The sequence below is a fragment of the Candidozyma auris genome, chromosome 1, assembly GCF_003013715.1.
Source record: "Candidozyma auris chromosome 1, complete sequence".
NCBI classification, from domain to species: Eukaryota; Fungi; Ascomycota; class Pichiomycetes; order Serinales; family Metschnikowiaceae; genus Candidozyma; species Candidozyma auris.
In genome coordinates, this window is record NC_072812.1 from 31,039 (window position 1) to 48,586 (window position 17,548).

Here is a 17,548-nt window from a genome sequence, read left to right on the forward strand (position 1 = left end):
AAACAACCCAGCGAAAACCTTCTTCACCGTTCGTGCATATCTTGTACCAATCAAACGAGTGGCTCAATTGCGTTTCTACGTCATTGCGTAATGTACGCAATAACAACCCCGGTTTCCAACGAATCAAGTACAAAAAGGAATCTTATTATAGATACAAATGTGATTATGATTTAAGCACAGTATTGCTTTGTTTATCGTATATTGTACTCAGTGGCAGATCACAAAAACTTCTTCGACCGTTGCCAAGACCGTTCACGCATAATTTGACACCCGCGTGCGTCGGGTATACGAAAGGTACCTGAATGTCGCTCGGATCAAGTCGGCCTTTCATCTACGCGGCTTCCATGTGAAGCCACGTTTGCGCTTGAACGAACACTGATAAGACGAGCCATATGGGCTACGGCCCGTGGCTTCAGAGCAAGCCACATTATTACTGGAGGGCAGGGTTTTTTGATAATCGCAGTTATTCTAGCAAAGTCCAATTGCTGCTCACGATAAGTTTGGGTGCCACGGCTTCACGGCTCAACGGCTTCACGGCTCCGGTGCATGAGAGTGCCGTTTCACGGCACTGCTGCCCTGCTCAAGTGCTTAGGTTAAACGGTTTTCAACGGTCGGAACGAAACACTCAGGAACATCATTAATATCAATTATATTATCGTAAACAAAAGCTAAATTAGGCTCATTATTAAAATCCCTTTTCTTTGTGGAAATCTTGATCTCCTTGCATCTCTCGGTTTATTTTTTCCCGACAAGCTTTTTGAGGAAATCAAGAATGTAGTCCTTGTCCTCAGTAAACAACATCCTGGATTTGCTACGCTCTGCAACCTTCTCGACACCTCCCTTCTCAAGCACAGACTCGTCGTCCAAGTTCTGGGCGTCGCTCAAGCGGTGGTCTCTCAAAAACATTATCCAAATAAGCATGGGCACACAAAGACAAAGACCCGTGATGGAAAGCTTTCTTTGAATGTCTGCATACGCCATACTAACGGCCCGTCTTCCGGGTGTGCCCCATGCATGTTTTTCGATGAACTTGTATGGAGATTGATAAGCAAGCTTTGCCAAAGATGGGTCGACGCCCAACTCCTCCATCTTATCGTAGATGACCTGATACATCTGCTGTGTCCAAATGGCACCAGAGACGGAGCTGCCAATAGCTGATCCAATCTGATACGTAGCGGCAAAAATCGCAGTGACTGTGGCCATGTACTCGTGGTTAGTACAGGCCTGGACAGACACAGAGGCCACTCTTGTGAAGAAGATGGTAGCGAAACCTTCAATACAGTAAGCGATGGCAACACCATCACGGAAATACTTGGCACGGGTACCGTTGCTGTCTCCTCTGAAGTGGACAAATAGACCCATAGCGATGAACATAACGGCGTCACCAAAAAGAATGAAACCTTTAGTTCTCCTCACACGAGACAACACAAAACCCAAAATGGGCATGGCAATACCCTCGACGAAAGAGTTCAAGAGACCCGTACGAGTAGCCACAGTTTTGGAAGCGTTCATACCAACAAGCAAAACTGGATAGGAGTAGTCGTTAGGCATAGATGTAATCAATGTACTGAACACACCGACTAAGAACCCAGCCCAAATACCTCTGTCTCTCATGACTTTGAAAGGGAGCATTGGTGTCTTCGTAATTTTCTTCTCCCAAATGACGAAAAGAGGAATACACACGACAAATCCAAGCACAATTGGGACAATCGTGGAAGCTCTTTCCCATTTGTGGCTGGTGCCACCAGCTAAGGTCAATGGCACCAAAATAAGGCCGAAAACTAATGCGATTAAAATACAACCAATGAAATCAACCCTCCAAAACGTGTCAATCAACACCTGCTTTGTGCGAACGCCAAGGTACTTGGTGTACCCAAGGTATCTCCCAGACGCCGTAGGACTTGCAAGAACCTCGTCATGGTATCTCTTGGCGTCGGCATGCTTGGCAATAAAAGCCTCTTTTTCATCGCTCTTGAGCTTCTTCCAAGCATCAGTTCTTCTGGCCTTCAAGTACAAGAAGAGATACATGGCCATGTATGGCACACACACCAATGGGGTGGTGAAAGCCCACATGGCAATACCGAAACTCCAGCTGCGGTTATCCAAAAGCGCGGTGTTCACCTCACCACTCGACCAGGTGGTGATGATAGTAGTCAAACTCAAGACACCAATGGCAGCAAGTCTCCATCTTAACGAAGAAGCATCTTGCAAATTGATCTGCCACAAAATTCTCATGCCAGCCACACCGAAACCGTACAACACAACACCGGCTGCATATTTGTTGATGTCGGTGGCCTGGGATTGAATAATGAGACCGACGATTCTGAACACCATACCCACAAAAAACATCTCAATTCTTCCGAACGTGTCGGACATTCTTGCGTAGAAGGGCAACGACGCAGCAGCAACTACACTTCTAATCACACCAATGGTCGACATGAGCGAGTGCTGCTTGTAAGAGTCTGTAGCATAACTTGTAAACTGTCTCACCGCCGAACTCTCCATCAGAGCAATGTACATACAAATAAAGATGGTGAAGAACAAGAACGCCTTCTGCCACCCGTGCTCGATCTGGGCAAAGATGAGCTCAGACTTGCGTATACCAAACGACTTGGTCACCACTTCGGAGCTGGCTGTGGTGGCAGAGTCCTGAGACAAGGTTCTTTTGAGGTCGTGGGACTCCTCTGACTGCACCTTCTCGTAAGGAGACTCATTGGACTCAGCCGTAGACCTTTTCTCGATGTCCTTAGGTTGGGACATTTTGCTTTGATGAATTGCCAGAGATGAAGTGAATAGATAAAAAAAGGAAGGAAGAGGAGAGCTTGTGGAAATTGGTCTTCTTTTATAGACTTTGCCTCTACAAAAGCTCTTCACTTGTTCGTAAATCCATTATGCGGGTGGCTGCAAAAGGGCCCGACTCTTCACAGGCAGTCCTGCATTTGAGGGTCTGGGTGTACCCCGTCAAAGGTGTCAATCTCCTTGACAGCTTTGACAGAATGTTCCAAAATTTGACATTTTCTGTCCAGACAAGATCTTCAAAATGCACAGTATGTTCTATGATATTTTGGTGCATGGAGCAACACCCGTGGATGCTCCATTGCCTTATCTGATCCCATCAGTTCCTTCTGTATATGAAGAGATGCCCATAGCCATCGCGCGCCAAGAAATCCTCTTTGGGCGACGCTGAGTAGAAGCCGAGCTCTGAAGTCGTTTTCTCATTGGCTCGCTTTGGCTTGTCCTCAGTTCCGAAGAACTGTGTATGCGACGTTACGGAAGTGAGAAATGGCTGCAAAATGGAAGACTCTCCACGTAATGGAACTTTTCAGGCCAAAATGTTATTTTCTGATTGGCTCATCGAAAGCGGCCGTTGAAAGAGTTGCACCTTCTCGCTTGAGCGAGGCTTCAGCCTTCAAAATTGACACATTTTCTGCGAAACGGAGAAACGGAGTGAACAGGTACGGCTGGTATAGTATAGCTCACGCAATTGTAAGTGCCCTAAATCTGTTGTGATACAAAGGGAGAAAACATGTGTTTTCGGAATGAAGCAAACAAGTTCTGAAACTTTTTGAATGGCCTTATTTCTAGCCAGTAGTCATTTAACGGCCTCTTGCTTGCGTTTGATTAATATCACCCACTTTTTAATACTCGCGCTAAGATCTAGTCCAGCTGCTAATTTAAGAATGGCAATATTGGTCGGCACCGACTAGAAATTTTTACAACGATTATTCATAGCCAGAAAGAGCAAGAAGTTCGGAAGTTTCGGGGGTGATGACGACTTCAAACAGAGTATTCAGTATCTTGGAATTTTTACTAATATGGCTGAGTGCATGTCAAAATTGTTTTGCTTCCTCTAATGGCATGAACTCATTGGCTGGGACGAAAGTATAGTTCAACCTTCCAACTCAAATGCTTCACATTATTTCATCGAATTCTGTGTTTGAGTGGCTCTCTCGGATGTGATTATATGAACCATGCATGGATCTTGTTGCGCTCTAGTCCACCCCTTGTTCGACATGAAAGCTCACACTCAGCCATGATACTAATGCTTCCGACGTTGTCGATGTCCTTTAGATTTGCTCGCTGGGTGAACCTGATGTTGTGGTGGTGCGTCCCTTTATCACATTGATGCTGCCTAACAATTCATCATTTCTTAATCTTGTTTTCTTGTGCTTACTTCACAGAAGCATTCTTGGACTTCTTTCATAGATAAATTATCATTTGCTTGTAAGTGTCATACGCCAGTGGAATCCTTTGCTCCCTACGCACTATTCTAGCAAGCTCACTTAAAAAAATGAGGGGTATTTGCAATTATATCTTGATCAATGGTTGTTGTGACCTTTTATTTGCTGTGATATTCATATGAGCAGCTTTTTAATTCTTTTATTTTCTTCTTAAGTCATTCGTATCTGAAAGGAGTGCCGAGAGTACCTAGTATGCGCAGTGAGAAATCCATCAAATCTAGCTCTCTCACCACCGCAGCCTCATTTGATATGAAATGGATTGAATAACTCATCTTATTCTATTTGAAGTTGTCTACCTCCCTCTCAGGGGCAAAGTCGGTTATGTTGATTTTTCATGCCACTTTCAAATTTTGTAAATTCTAGGGCTTATCGAGTGCGAAATGTAAATCTGTTGTGATGATGTGAGTCTTATTAGAAGCAAAGTTAAGAATTCAATTCGGTGAATTCAATTCGGCGAGCAAGACAGTTTAGATTTCAAATTTACGATCAAACTTAATACTACGTGGCTCACTCTCTAGTATGACGGTCAGTGAAATGAGGTGAACAGATAGCCTCGACTTTAGTATCTTGCTGTACCTTGGGATACCTTGCGGTTGCAAATTCTTGCTAAGAGACAGAAGCCTCAGATAATCTACATTTTGTGATAAAGTTTGAAGGTACCGAAGGCAGCACAGATGTTTATTCGAATAAAATGAAGCCTAAGAAGAAAAGAAAAGGTGTAGAATTTCAGCATCCAATGAGGGTCAACGCTTAGGGAGTCTTGTTCAGAACACGAATCGTCCGAAAGATTAGATGAACATAGCAGCAACACCAGCGAAGCCAGCAACACCAGCAGCAACACCAAGGTTACCAGCAGCACCCTCGTATGAGGAGACTTCAGCGGAAGAAGTCTCAGCAGCGGCAGAGTATGAGGATTTATCCCCAGAAGACACAGCAGCAGAGGAGGTCTGAGCGGCTGAGGAGTCCTGAGCGGCAGCAGCGGGGGAGGAAGCCTCACCCGTGGAGGCAGCCTCAGCGGAGGCAGTGGAGTAGTAACCAGTGGACCAGATGGTCTTCTCATAGGTGTGAGTCCCCTTGGTACCGGTAATGAGCTTGTAGGTGATGTAACCTCCTTCTGGGGTGGACATGTCCTCGGCGTCCTTGATAGTCTCGACATAGGTGTCATCGCCGTTGGTGACGGTGATCAATCTAGCGGCAGAAACCATAGAGGCAGCCATAGAGGCGAGGATAACGGAAGAAAACTGCATTTGTTTGGAGAAATTAAGCGAGAGAGTGGTGATGAAAAATTAAAGGAATAGTTGAAAGTGGAGGAGAAGCAGAGTGATTATATAGTGAGAGATGGAACTGAATGGCCGCACATCGGGCGAATTGATGAAATAGATAAAACCAGAGGATTGGCTATATCTGTTTCACGACGCTAGCTTGTACTCTTCGAGTGGTCGGATAGCGATCCGAGGGCCCTTCCGACAGCCAAAAAAAAAAAAAAAAAAAATTAAAAAGAGGTGATGTTTTCGCCTGCAAGAATAATCGCCATGCGTTCGCCATGCGAGTGTAGACGACACGAGGGACTCATTTGCAGGGACATGAACCCAAAAACAGTAAAAAACGCCTATAAAAGCCTTAGATCAGTGGATATAGTTCAGCTCTGCCATCTTTGCCTCATTCTTAGTTTGACAGGATCCAGACAATAGGAAAAACTCGATCCGTCGCCTCGCGCATTTCCGAGACGTGCCAAGCTTTATAGGTTCTGCTATCCAACAAAATAATTGCTTCCGAAAAATGCAAGCTTCCTGCTTTGGGTATCCAGTTGCAAAGTTCGGCTGCACTATTTGGTGAGTCTTGAAGTGACGCCTACAGCAAGCAATTAAACCTGTCTCAATCAAGAAACCCATATGCCAAATGGGAATGAGTAGTAGGAGGACGCGGTTTGAGGTGAACTTCGCAGCGAGCGAGAGAGATAGTAAGATAGAGAGAGAGAGAAAAAGAGAGAGAGAGAGAGAGAGGGAAGAGATAAAATCTTCTTTTGATTGTCTAATTGTTGCTATATTTTTTCAATCGATGTTATTATGTGCTTTAGCTGCAATTAGTACTGCCCCCCATTGTCAATGGAAAGAGTAAGCGGCCTATAAGGAGAAGCTTTCAGCCACAAACTCCACATTGTTCTTTTTTGTCCACTCCTTGCAATCTTCCAACAATGAAGTTGGTCCACATGCAACCACAACGCTTGACCGTTCTTCCAAATGATGGTGATAACTGTCTAAGACTGTGGCCAAGTGTGGCCTGCCTTCCTTGGCTTGGATTATTGCATCCACTTCGACGTCGACAGAGCCGATTGCTTTTGACAGCAGCCCAGTGCTGCTCGACTCGAGCATAGACTGTTCAAGGTCTTCCATCTGGTAGTATTGGGTTTCCAGCACCCCTTTGCGGAAGTTCATTACGGCGTTGCCAACACTCTTGAACACATCTTTGAATCTTGAAAACTTAGACATTGGCTCGACATCACTGGTACCTGTTACAAAGATATCGATTTTAGCTTCTCTGAATTCCGAAGTGAGCTCCAATACACTGGAGTCAGGATTTTCCTGATGTTCGAGAATGCCTGCTCCCTTCAATACGAAGATATCCTCAATTGTTCTAACGACCACGCAGAATCTCAATTGATGGGTTCGAGGGTGCTCGTCAAATTCAGCTTTTTTATTTCTCAAGTGGAAGTATTTGAATATTGGTAAGCCAAAAGCTAACCCTGAGCCACCGCTCACGATGGTTATATTGTCATTTGAGTTACGCGTGAAGAAGAATTCATCAAGGGCTGAGAACGGTTGTGACAAGGTGTAGCAGAAGTACTTTTGAGAAGCCAAGTGGCGTGCAAATTTATTTGACTTCTTGATGATCAAATCGACGTACTCGTCGGTGTCTAAAGATGCAATGGTATAGGGATGTGTGGCAAACAACCAAGCTTTTGGGTTTAAAAACGACGGAGATATCCGAATATGGGAACCTGGTGAGAAGTATGTAAGCATAGAATTGTCTTGCTCCCTTCTGAACTTGGTAGATGCCTTAATGACCTTTTCAATTGGAATTTTCACCAAAATCAAATTGCTCCCGGGGACCGTAGTGCAGTAGTAGCTGTTGGTATCATCAATTTCGTCTCTAATATTGAAGCTTAAATAGATCTTCGCTGCAGTGTGGTATACCAATAGGTACAAGCTGCCGAATATGTATAAGTTTGCCTCTGGCATACTGTGAAGGTACATTAAGGGAAGAGAAGCCCAAGCGGTGATGATGTGTAAGCAGTAAAAGACTCTGTAGCAACGTTCTCTGATGCCTTTGATGCTGAATATGAAAACGAGAACAAGGAGCACGAAGTTGACAACACCAGGAAACATCATCTTTTCGAAGGATCTGTGTAGTTCGTTCTTGTGAATCCAAAAACCATAGAATCCAATGCAGTGGATGAAGATAGATGATAAAGCGACCCATGAGATCCACTTGTGGAAAGGAATCAAGTGCATATACAACACATTGGGCAAAGGGTTCGGTTTGAGGGACAAGAAGATAATCAACGGGTACAAGGCAAGACCAATTCTGCCTGAACGTTTGAGCATTCCAAGCCCAATCTTGAAATGAATATAGGAGGGAGTAGTGCTAACACCCTGATACCACGGAATGAACAAGAGCAATATCATGAACACAGCCCATATGAGAATCTGGAGCAGAAGAGGGAAGTACACCCACTTCCGTAAAAGCTTCGTAACTTTTCCATCATTTCTGGATGGAGTAGGTGGTAACCTCACTTTCAAGCTGCTGTTGACCCATATGGTGACGATGTTCACACAAGAAAGCGCAAACATCATATAACCATACTTCTTATTAATATTGAGCCAAGGAGAGCCGGCGCCGTCCCATCTTTTGTCAAGGTCAGAGGACATTGCCATCTGGAGATTCACGAGCTCTTTAAAAGCAACGTCGACGCTCATTGTAAAGACTTCCAAAGGTTGTTGGAGGAATGGCTGCAAATTTGACAGGTCGCGATGAATTAACACCTCATCAAAAAGCCTTGTTTTCCAGACAAAGTAGATGGCTCTGGTCGCCTGCACACCTAGCCAATAACATGCTCTGCTTTTGTTCTTGCGGGACACCACTGTTTGTACAGTAAGAAGCAAAACGATCCGAAGTGCCAAGACTCGGATAGTGTCAGATGAAATAGATATCCTCACAATTTGACGCACAAAAGTGCACAATATGCACCACTGCATCGGAAAGACCTTGCATGAATGTGCGTGAACGACTAATCAGATTCATCAGCCAACAGCTTTTCGTGCCGCCGTGGAGGTCTGCAAATAAGGCAAATTGCAGTTGAAATGGCACATTATTAGAAGAAGAATCATAAGGTTCGGGCCGATGTCCACCGACAATCCGAGAAATTAAAAGAGCACCTAGACTGAAAGATGAATGGGCCAGAACATGTATGAAAGGCTGAAGAGCGACCCCGGATTTGTCGTGGCCATTCCGGGGTGTAATGGCTAGACTTTTGGGCTCTTAGCTGAGCTTTCACATTCCTGTCCATAGGCTCTTCATTGAGAGTTCGTAGTTCTCCGAAAGTACAGTAATATGGATTGGTAACTCAGGCTTCAATCCAAATGCTATATTAATTTGTTATTCTACAGTATGAACCAGTTTAATTCAACTATCAAATTCGTAAGCTATGTAGTCAATTCGCTTACAAGAGCATCACGGCAGCGGCAGCAGCAGCAACACCACCAACAGCAGCCACATGCCCAGCGCCACCCGTAGACGAAGAAGACTCAGTGTGGGTCAGGGCGACAGACTTAGCGCTCGAGATGGCAGAGCTGTTAGGCACAGCGGTAGAGAGAGTCTTGGTATAAGTGGCAGAATCCTGCTTGACAGTCAAGTGTGTGGTGGACACAGACACCAAACCGTAGGTCTCGGTGGCGGTCTTTGTGTAAGTGGCATCTTCACCCTCAATAACGATGGTGGTGGTGTAAGTACCAGAAGTGGGCGTGGTGGTGGCCTGACCAGTGTACTTCTCAGTTCTTGTCTTGGTGTAGGTAGCACCGTTAGCAGTAACAACCTTCGTGACGGTGAGCGAAGTGTCAGCGGCAGCGGCAACTGCAGCAAGACCAGCGACGGCAACGATAGAGAGCTTCATTATAAATCGTTGATGAAAATTGGAAGATCAAAGAATTTCATGGGTTCCCTCAGCCTCCTTTTATAGTACAATTTTTTTTTTTGGTACTCCTCTGCAATGCAAGCTAGTCCTTTTACTCTCTCAAAGCGCATAACTCACTTTCACTAGTCGTTGCTTGTATGGCTCCGAGGTTCCGATGCCGGGCCGACCAGTCGTCCTCATCGATTTCCTGTCCAAGATGAGTTGATGCATAGTGACGCGGGTACTGCGGATTATTTTTTGTTTGCCGCTATGCCTTCCTTCTGGAGCTTGCATTTTGGCAGGAGCAATTTGCAAAAATTCTTAAAATGGTCAGTCACTTATTCTCTGTGCACGGTTTAGGAATGTCAATGATCCATGGGACATCATATAACGGAATAAATTACTTGCTTATTACCGAGCCAGTGATCTTCGCAATGAAATCTGAGCGAGGCATCTCAACTGCACACACAAAATAATCTGGGGTCCCTCATTGACATGTCGACTATTGCAATCAAAATATCTGATACCTTAATCAAGCCTAGTTGAAATCTCCATAGGCAACTTCGATGGATCTGATAAAGCATGCTTAAAGCATGACTGTGGAATCAGATTCCCCATTCCATTGGCTCACTATTCTTTTCATCACCGTACTCTGGAGGCGCTACACCGTATCCAGGTGGTGGCTTCTCGGTCTCATCATCCAGCTCTGATGCGAAGCCCTTTTGTAGGACGATGGGGCACTCGACTTTGAGTTTCAACTCGTTGGATAGATCTTCCGAAGCAGCGATCATTACCGAGATTTCAAGGTGGAAGTCCCTCTTGATATTGCAGGTCACAAACGACTGTCCCACGTCGGTGATGTCACAGTCAAACCACGATGGATCTAAATCAAGCTTGTAAAGCTCTTTTTTGCGGAGGATCGATGAGCCTTTCTCCTGAGGCACAGGCTCAAAGTCCGTGAAACTCACCTCATTGTCGAGTGCTTTATTTAAAAGTTCATATTTGTGGGTCTTGCGTGATTGCTTCACAGCAAGATAGCGGATTCTCAGCAAGAGCTTGACTTTGACTCCAGAGATTCGAATCTTGAATGAATCGCTGGGTCGGTCGCCCTTCGCTACATTGTTGTCTCCAGCTAAATCCCGCAAGGTACCTCCAGAAATTGGCGTTTGCAAACTCAAGTGAACGTACCTAGAAAGCTTGTTGTTGCTTTTAATCACACGTTTCGTCTTTCCTTCCGGGGTGTCTACCTCATCACCTATAAAATTCACCATTAACTCCATTGGCAACTCAATGCCACTGGACGAGAAAAGTCTCGTGAAAAAACCCTCCACTTTCATTGTGCCGTCAGGAAGGTACTTCAAATCCTTCACGCACGAGTCAAAGTCAGGCTTAAGCGCCCATTTGTCCAGCAAGTGCTTGGTCGAGAAGGTCAAGTCCTCGTTTTGTGGGTAGAACTTGATGATCTCAGAAACCTTTGTATCGAATTTGAAAAAGGACGGATTATGTATCGCAACATTCACCGAGTACTCCACACGGCAGTACTCATCAAAACTCCACTTATAAGAGTACGTGGGCGCTAACGCCACCGATTCAATGTTCTCTCTTCGTGTAAACCCGCGAGAATGAAAGAACTTCTTCTCGACTTTGCAATCTGCCTCGTGGCTTTTATCAGGAAACGTGAATGCAAAGGGGTATGTGTATTCGCCCTCAGTCAAGGTGTACTGCCCCTTGGTGGAAATACTTTGGATATCTGGTGGTGGAAACACTGTGTTCACAAGTTCTAACAACGTGTGTTTCTCGAGCTTGGTAACATAACCTTGACCAGTATGAACTTTATTTCTTGATCTCGATTGACCATACAAGGTGACGTCAATTGATGTGAGATCTACCTTGTCGTCGACGGTGAGGTGAACTTTACCCGAGACAATGTCGCCGGTGGTGTAAACTTTGTCATGATCAATCTCGAGTTTTAGGTTCGTCATTTTTTGGTGCATTAATCAGGGAAGAAGCCTCATATTTATATTCAAGATACAATGATTCAACAATAAGGCAAGTGTGCTGAACAACGCTCCAAATTACGACAGTCGTTAGATCTCTGTGCAGGAAGTCATTGGTGGTGTTTGCCGTTTTCTTGATAAATGTTGGCAAAATTGGCGGACTTTGTTGCGGAAAATTGAATGGGTTGACTTCAGTAAACGCAATCATCCAGGATATGCCCTCAATCCCTTGCGTATCCATCAGCATCGTCGTTTTCTTCTAAAAGTGTCAAAGTGCGCTTACATAAGCAGACCAATAATCCTGCACACGCGCGCGCCAGGGTTTTAGTTTTTATCCTAAGTTGATAAGAGAGCGGCTGAGTGAACGTTCTCTGCAGCTATGAAGTCACGAATTGCTACATACTCGGCTTAACCACATCGCCCAAGTGCGTGATCACACCAACCAAAAGCGCGTCTGACGGCGCACCTGCCTCTTTCAAGTATGCTAATGCCTTCGCCACATATTCCTTTAAAAGCTTATATGTGAGCATCAATGCCTCGGTTTCATTCCTCATATAGTCGAGGGCCTGAACAACCTTGTCGCTGTTCTCCAACCTCTCCTTTGCCAGACCGTAGTCAAAGAGAGCTGTATGAAGAGGAGAATTGCATGGTGCTGTTTGCAACGCAAATAGTATGGGAAGCGAGAGTTTTCCTTCTGCTAAATCCTCTCCTCTCACACCTTTCATCTCCAGGTACCGATCGTCGACCAAGTTCATGTAGTCATCTCGGATTTGGTATATTATGCCTAGTAGATTTGAGAACGGCACCAATTTGTCCGTCTCCGCGTCGGAGAAGTTGTCAGTGAATAGCGCTAAGAGTTTAACGGCGAGCCGGAACAACCCGCCCGTTTTGTTCATAACCATCCGTAAGTACTCTTCTACCGACGGAAGTTCACACTTGCCCAAATTCCACTCCCTCAAACGTACATCTCTCCAGTAGATATCGAGGCCCTGGCCATGATGGAGGTTCAACATCTCGTCCACAAGGATCTTGTTTGTTTTGGTCAGAATCTCGCTCAAATCTCGTGAGCCATGCTCTTCGAGGTTGGGAAGCACGTTGGTGGCCCTGTGAAGCGCTTCAAAGTACATCAAGTTGCCACAGTTGATGGTCAAGGGAGTCCCGTACTTGATATGAGCACATTCCTGCCCCCTTCGTGTATCTGAGGAGTCCTCAATGTCATCGATCAACAAGGACAGATCATGAAATATCGAAATAATGGTACCGATCTCACTAAGGATCTTTTTTTTGTCGTTCTTGAAGAACATCTCGTTGAAGGCCACCAAGAACCGGTACCTCATGTTCTGGTTATTTCCAGGAATATTAGATATGTATGTATAGGGCTCGATAAGTGCTCTGGGGATTTCCCCTGGTCCACTTTCTCTCGTGAGCTCATCAATGCTGAAGCTGTCCATCTAAACGTGGATCAGAGTATGGTGGTGGTAGTAGTAGTACTTAGTCAAGTAATGTGCGCGAAATCACCAAATCTCTCCAGCTACACCTTTTTAAGTCGATCCACTAAACTTCCACAAATTGAGCCCCAATGGATATCTTGCCTATAATAAACACACCTCCGGTCACCCGCATGTGGCTAGGATCAATTCTTATGGTGTCTTCGTGCATCAGCTTGTCGCTTGTTAATCCAGTGAAGCTATACTACGTGCCAGGCTCTACTCTGTGGCTACGTATATTCAGCACCTTCAGCACGTGGAATCCGATAGGCTTTACCCTTTTGGTACAGATGATGTTTTTGAACAATGTCTGTGGGAACATTGAGCGCTCTTACATCTTGGAATTGGGGATGTTTCCCAGAAAAGTGGTGCGCCAGCTAGATGGAGCGAAGCGGGTCAGAATGAAGCAGAAGTTCGAGAGGTACCGGAGCCTTGACTTTGCGTGGTTCCTCATGCAGCTAGCAATATCATGTATTGTGGCTGCTCACCTTCAGCAGAAAGTCACGGGTATGTTTCACGTACCTCCATGGCTCATGGGACATGTTCTTGACAATGTGCTTTTGTACATTGCAGGCAAGCTCACACCGGAGGAAGGCCTCACCATGGTCATAATAGCAGTGAAGAAAAGATACGCTTTCTGGGTATTCTCCGTGGTGAATTACGTGTTCTCCCAAGAAGTGGCTGATGTTCCGGTGATGTGGACTATGTCTGGGACAATGGCAACGATCAAGTACATTCTCCAAGGCCAGGTTCTCTGGTGCACCATATCGAAGGTGATTGTGGGCCATTTCTGGTGGTTTCTTCGATACTTCATCTTGGAGGATGTGTACAATGAGAGCAAGACAGAGTCAAGAGAGCAGTGGCTGGTGGCATTTGAGCAATTTGAGACGAGAGATCCCGTGAAAGAGAAATTTCAGAACATGGTGGGAGACTTTATTCGGTTCCTTGTTATTCCTCCGTGGTACGCCATCGAGATCAGAAAGCTTCTCAACGAAGAGCCACAGGAGCCCCAGGAGGAGCCGGTCGAGCAGAGGGAAGTTCAAGAAGACCTTGCTCAGGAGGTTCCAGTTCAGGAGGAGCCCGTTCAAGAGCTAGATGCTAGGTAGATGAGAGAAATCGAAGAAGGTGGCGACATTGTATATAGATATTTTGTGAGAAGGGAGGCTCTTCAATACCAGGTTCGTCGTGCACGGAATCATTGGGAAGAACCCAATTCAAAGCATAGACAACACGTCAGCCAGAGTTGACCAGCGTGGAATGCTGCGGAAGAAAATTGGCCAATGACAGGAAAAAGGGGACACGCAAGGGAAGCCCATGTATGTACCCTGCTTTGAGCGCTTGGTAGCTAGTTACAGTGGTTTGATTCCTAAGGCGCATATCAAGCTCTTGAGATTGAATTGTTCAACTCATATCCAGACGCTCGTGAGCTAGGCTATGCTGCAAACCGGAATCCGATCTGGGTCTTCTGATTTTGTGATTTTACATCTTCTCGCTTACGAGGCTGTGATGCGAAAAATGGCTGCAAAACGACACTATGGGGCCAGACTACGACTGAAGTGAAATGGACACCCACACAAACATCCAGGTTTGGAAAAGCATTTTACGTCATTCATATCTTTCTTCCCCTGCCCCTACTGAAGAGACGTAACTTCCAGTTTCCCTGCTTCCATTCTCACTCCCACTCGTCCTGTCACCGCCTGGTTTCTCACACACCTCCTGTTCGCATCGCACAGCCAATGTGAGCAGATGAACGACGTGGGGCAAGATTAGCTTAAATATGAGAGGATCCGCGAAGCCAACAGATTCTTTGTTATTTGGCGTCCTTTTTTTTCTTTTCACGGCGAGAAATCAAGAAAAGCTCCCCAAATCTTACTTCTATCCACATTTTTCTTTTCGTTCCATTTTTGCGGCCATTTCCGTCCTCTTCCTTGAGCGCCTGGGCCCTTGAACCTGCCTCCGCTACTGTGCAAGACCTGCCTGCGCCATTGCACTTTAAGCGATCAAACCACCGATTACCTACTCAGTCACATTACATCGCTTCCATTTTTTTTTTTACCCTTTTAGCTCAAAACTCCCATTTTTTTCTTCTCGGATCGCCCTGCCAGCAAGAACTATTTTTGCACTTATACACGAGTGCTTGTTATTGGCGGTTCTTTGCATTTCCCCCCTCCCCGGCCACCCCCTGCCACTTTAAGAAACACCCCCCTTGATGTCCATATTAAAGGCGATCTCGACAGAGGTCCACGAAAACGTCTCGGGCGGGATCCACCCGTCGGTGCTGGCGCTTGTGGATGCTTTCATCATGTACTTGAAGGAACCTCGGTACCTGAACCCTTTGGGCCTTGCGGAGCTCAGCCAGTTGTTCGCCAACTTCTACGCAGACCTCAACTCGTTGGTGATCTACATCTACACGCAGCTGAACTCCAACAAGCGACAGCTCTTGCAAAATTCGGCGATATTTCAAAATGACCAGAAGACTTTTGACTACTTGGTGGCGTTGTCGCAGTACTCAACGCTGTCGATTAAACGACTGCGTCGGACCGACCCGCATGCGCTTTTCCAGCTACGGGTTTTTGCTCTCTACAAGTTCATGACCATTGTGGATACGATTGAAAAGGCCCAGTACGACCTATTCAACTCAAGCAGCCCGGGTGACAAGTCCACGTTGTTTGATAAGATCTTCCGTTTCGACGAAAAGGATATCCGTGCCCAGCAGCTCTGGACAGAAAAGATCAAACTCCTCAAAAATTTGAACTTGCCCTTGAGCTCCTTTTGCGAGTCCCAGAACGACGCCGAGGCGGCCAAACTCGACGAGTACTTTTTGACGTTGGATACTTCGGAGTGCGCCACCTTGCAGGAGATCAAGAAGAACTTCAAGCTCCTTAACATCGTCAAGACGCCTTCTACCAAGCTCAAATACTTGGTCAACACGCAGAAGTTGATTGTGCGTCTCTTGTCGAACTTTTATAACGACGCCTCGAAAGTCAACAACGATATCTTGCTTCCCGCACTCATCTACATCATCATATACCATCTACCGGAAGACGTACCAGAGAATCCCGAGCTTGAGACCGTCACCGAATCATACGACTTACTTCTCAACATCACCTTCATAAAGAACTTTCTTAACGTCATCGATGCACATAAAGTGGATATCACTACTTTTACGCTCAACACCTCATTAAGCTCATACAAACCAACAGGCAAGAAACGCCCCTTCTCTCGCGGTGATCGCAGGAACTCCAGCACGAACCTTTATGACTTGATCAATCTCAAGGAATCTGCAGAATGCGAGCCTGTCGACGATGACGAGGGCAACCTGATATACTCCACAAAGGGTCTCCAGAATGACAAGGCATTGATAGATTACATTCAAAAGAATTTTCTCAATCATGGCGAGCTACAGTACTATCTCACGAATTTCGAGGCTGTCATTTACTTTCTACTGAACTCAACGCTCGATGAACTCGTTCCAGATGGATTTCTGATTCCCGAATCTTCCAGAGATCACAAATTGGTTACTAAACCGTTGCATAAAATTTTGGAAGAGGAGTTTGCATCTGCAGCAATGAAGGACAAATCTGACGTCGACGCTGATAAACTATCTAGAACACTCGACGAGGAACTCGATGCCAACAGGTCCAGATCAGGTTCACTATTCAACACGATATCAAGCGCTGTCCAGTCCTCCGTGAACAGATCTCGTTCCAATTCTGGCGCGATCAAATCCAATAAAGAGAGCAATGGCCACAATGATTTCGAGAACTCCTTATACGGCGGCCCACTTGGGAACAATGAAGCTTACGGATTCGGCCGCATGAAGAACATATTGGGGAAGCTTGGATCCTCAGCTATCCAATTTCGCCAGGGCTTCGAAGAAGAGCTTAATTCTGGAATGTTGTCTGACCCTCAAGTGAACGAAACAAGACAAAAGAGGGCCAGCACCCTTTTCGATAAACTCTCACCAAATCATACCAGAATGCGGTCTGAGTCACTTGATGCGGTGGGCAACAGCAGTAACCCCCTGGTCCATACACATTCACGCAAACCAACCCTCTCGCTGAAATTCTCAACAGCAGCGTCTGAGTTCATGACGAAGTTCAGTGCGGCTGCGAATAACCCGACCGGACCTGCCCCTACGCTGACATCAAACCCAGGCCATGCATCCAATCCATCTCTTCACTCACTAGAAGAACAATCGCCTTTCGAAGAAAGACCGCCTATAGGAGAACGTTCTGCCAGCCTCCATACAATGGACAGATGGTTCAATAATTTTACGAACGAGGAAAGCGCCGCCATTGGTGCCACAAATGCAAGTCTGAACCACCAAAGTACCAGCAGTGCAGCAAGCAATGCTTTCACGAACAACGAAGACTCGGTTTTTAGTTCTAGTGCCGAGGAATTAACCAAATTCCAACATATTGATTTCGACTCACTCACGATCAACGACTTGAAGCTAATGAAGAATTACTACGATCAGCTATGCTCGGAGTTTATTGCTTCCAAAACAGACTCGAAGACAAGCAACGAGTATCTTCCATTGGATGCAAAAGATCAGCCAAGCATATAGGTGATGTCGCACTATGTGCGCACTCACTGGCAGATGGTCCGGACTGCACTCAATGCCCTAAGGGTTCCAGAAAAATCCGAGAT

At 45.7% G+C, this 17,548-nt stretch overlaps 8 protein-coding genes across 8 annotated transcripts; 2 read left to right on the forward strand and 6 right to left on the reverse strand. All coding sequences in view use genetic code 12, as the record gives it.

Moving 5' to 3' along the window:
• Positions 1 to 735: 735 nt before the first annotated feature.
• On the reverse strand, positions 736 to 2,760 carry CJI96_0000016 (uncharacterized protein; the record flags this gene model as incomplete). The annotated part of the gene is made up of 1 exon (XM_029033799.2): positions 736 to 2,760. The coding sequence occupies one exon, from the start codon at positions 2,758 to 2,760 to the stop codon at positions 736 to 738; it is 2,025 nt and encodes a 674-aa protein (XP_028892391.1).
• Positions 2,761 to 5,029: 2,269 nt separating this feature from the next.
• Positions 5,030 to 5,446, reverse strand: CJI96_0000017 (uncharacterized protein; the record flags this gene model as incomplete). Its single annotated transcript, XM_029033798.2, has 1 exon — positions 5,030 to 5,446. The coding sequence occupies one exon, from the start codon at positions 5,444 to 5,446 to the stop codon at positions 5,030 to 5,032; it is 417 nt and encodes a 138-aa protein (XP_028892390.2).
• Positions 5,447 to 6,364: 918 nt separating this feature from the next.
• Positions 6,365 to 8,218, reverse strand: CJI96_0000018 (ferric reductase family protein; the record flags this gene model as incomplete). The annotated part of the gene is made up of 1 exon (XM_029033797.2): positions 6,365 to 8,218. One exon carries the CDS (start codon positions 8,216 to 8,218, stop codon positions 6,365 to 6,367), a length of 1,854 nt encoding a protein of 617 aa, XP_028892389.2.
• A 743-nt stretch (positions 8,219 to 8,961) lies between these two features.
• Positions 8,962 to 9,411, reverse strand: CJI96_0000019 (uncharacterized protein; the record flags this gene model as incomplete). Its single annotated transcript, XM_029033796.2, has 1 exon — positions 8,962 to 9,411. The coding sequence occupies one exon, from the start codon at positions 9,409 to 9,411 to the stop codon at positions 8,962 to 8,964; it is 450 nt and encodes a 149-aa protein (XP_028892388.2).
• Positions 9,412 to 10,016: 605 nt separating this feature from the next.
• Positions 10,017 to 11,393, reverse strand: CJI96_0000020 (uncharacterized protein; the record flags this gene model as incomplete). Its single annotated transcript, XM_029033795.2, has 1 exon — positions 10,017 to 11,393. One exon carries the CDS (start codon positions 11,391 to 11,393, stop codon positions 10,017 to 10,019), a length of 1,377 nt encoding a protein of 458 aa, XP_028892387.2.
• A 410-nt stretch (positions 11,394 to 11,803) lies between these two features.
• On the reverse strand, positions 11,804 to 12,859 carry BTS1 (farnesyltranstransferase; the record flags this gene model as incomplete). The annotated part of the gene is made up of 1 exon (XM_029033794.2): positions 11,804 to 12,859. One exon carries the CDS (start codon positions 12,857 to 12,859, stop codon positions 11,804 to 11,806), a length of 1,056 nt encoding a protein of 351 aa, XP_028892386.2.
• Positions 12,860 to 13,050: 191 nt separating this feature from the next.
• On the forward strand, positions 13,051 to 14,001 carry CJI96_0000022 (uncharacterized protein; the record flags this gene model as incomplete). The annotated part of the gene is made up of 1 exon (XM_029033793.2): positions 13,051 to 14,001. The coding sequence occupies one exon, from the start codon at positions 13,051 to 13,053 to the stop codon at positions 13,999 to 14,001; it is 951 nt and encodes a 316-aa protein (XP_028892385.2).
• A 1,103-nt stretch (positions 14,002 to 15,104) lies between these two features.
• Positions 15,105 to 17,465, forward strand: CJI96_0000023 (uncharacterized protein; the record flags this gene model as incomplete). The annotated part of the gene is made up of 1 exon (XM_029033792.2): positions 15,105 to 17,465. The coding sequence occupies one exon, from the start codon at positions 15,105 to 15,107 to the stop codon at positions 17,463 to 17,465; it is 2,361 nt and encodes a 786-aa protein (XP_028892384.2).
• Positions 17,466 to 17,548: the final 83 nt, after the last annotated feature.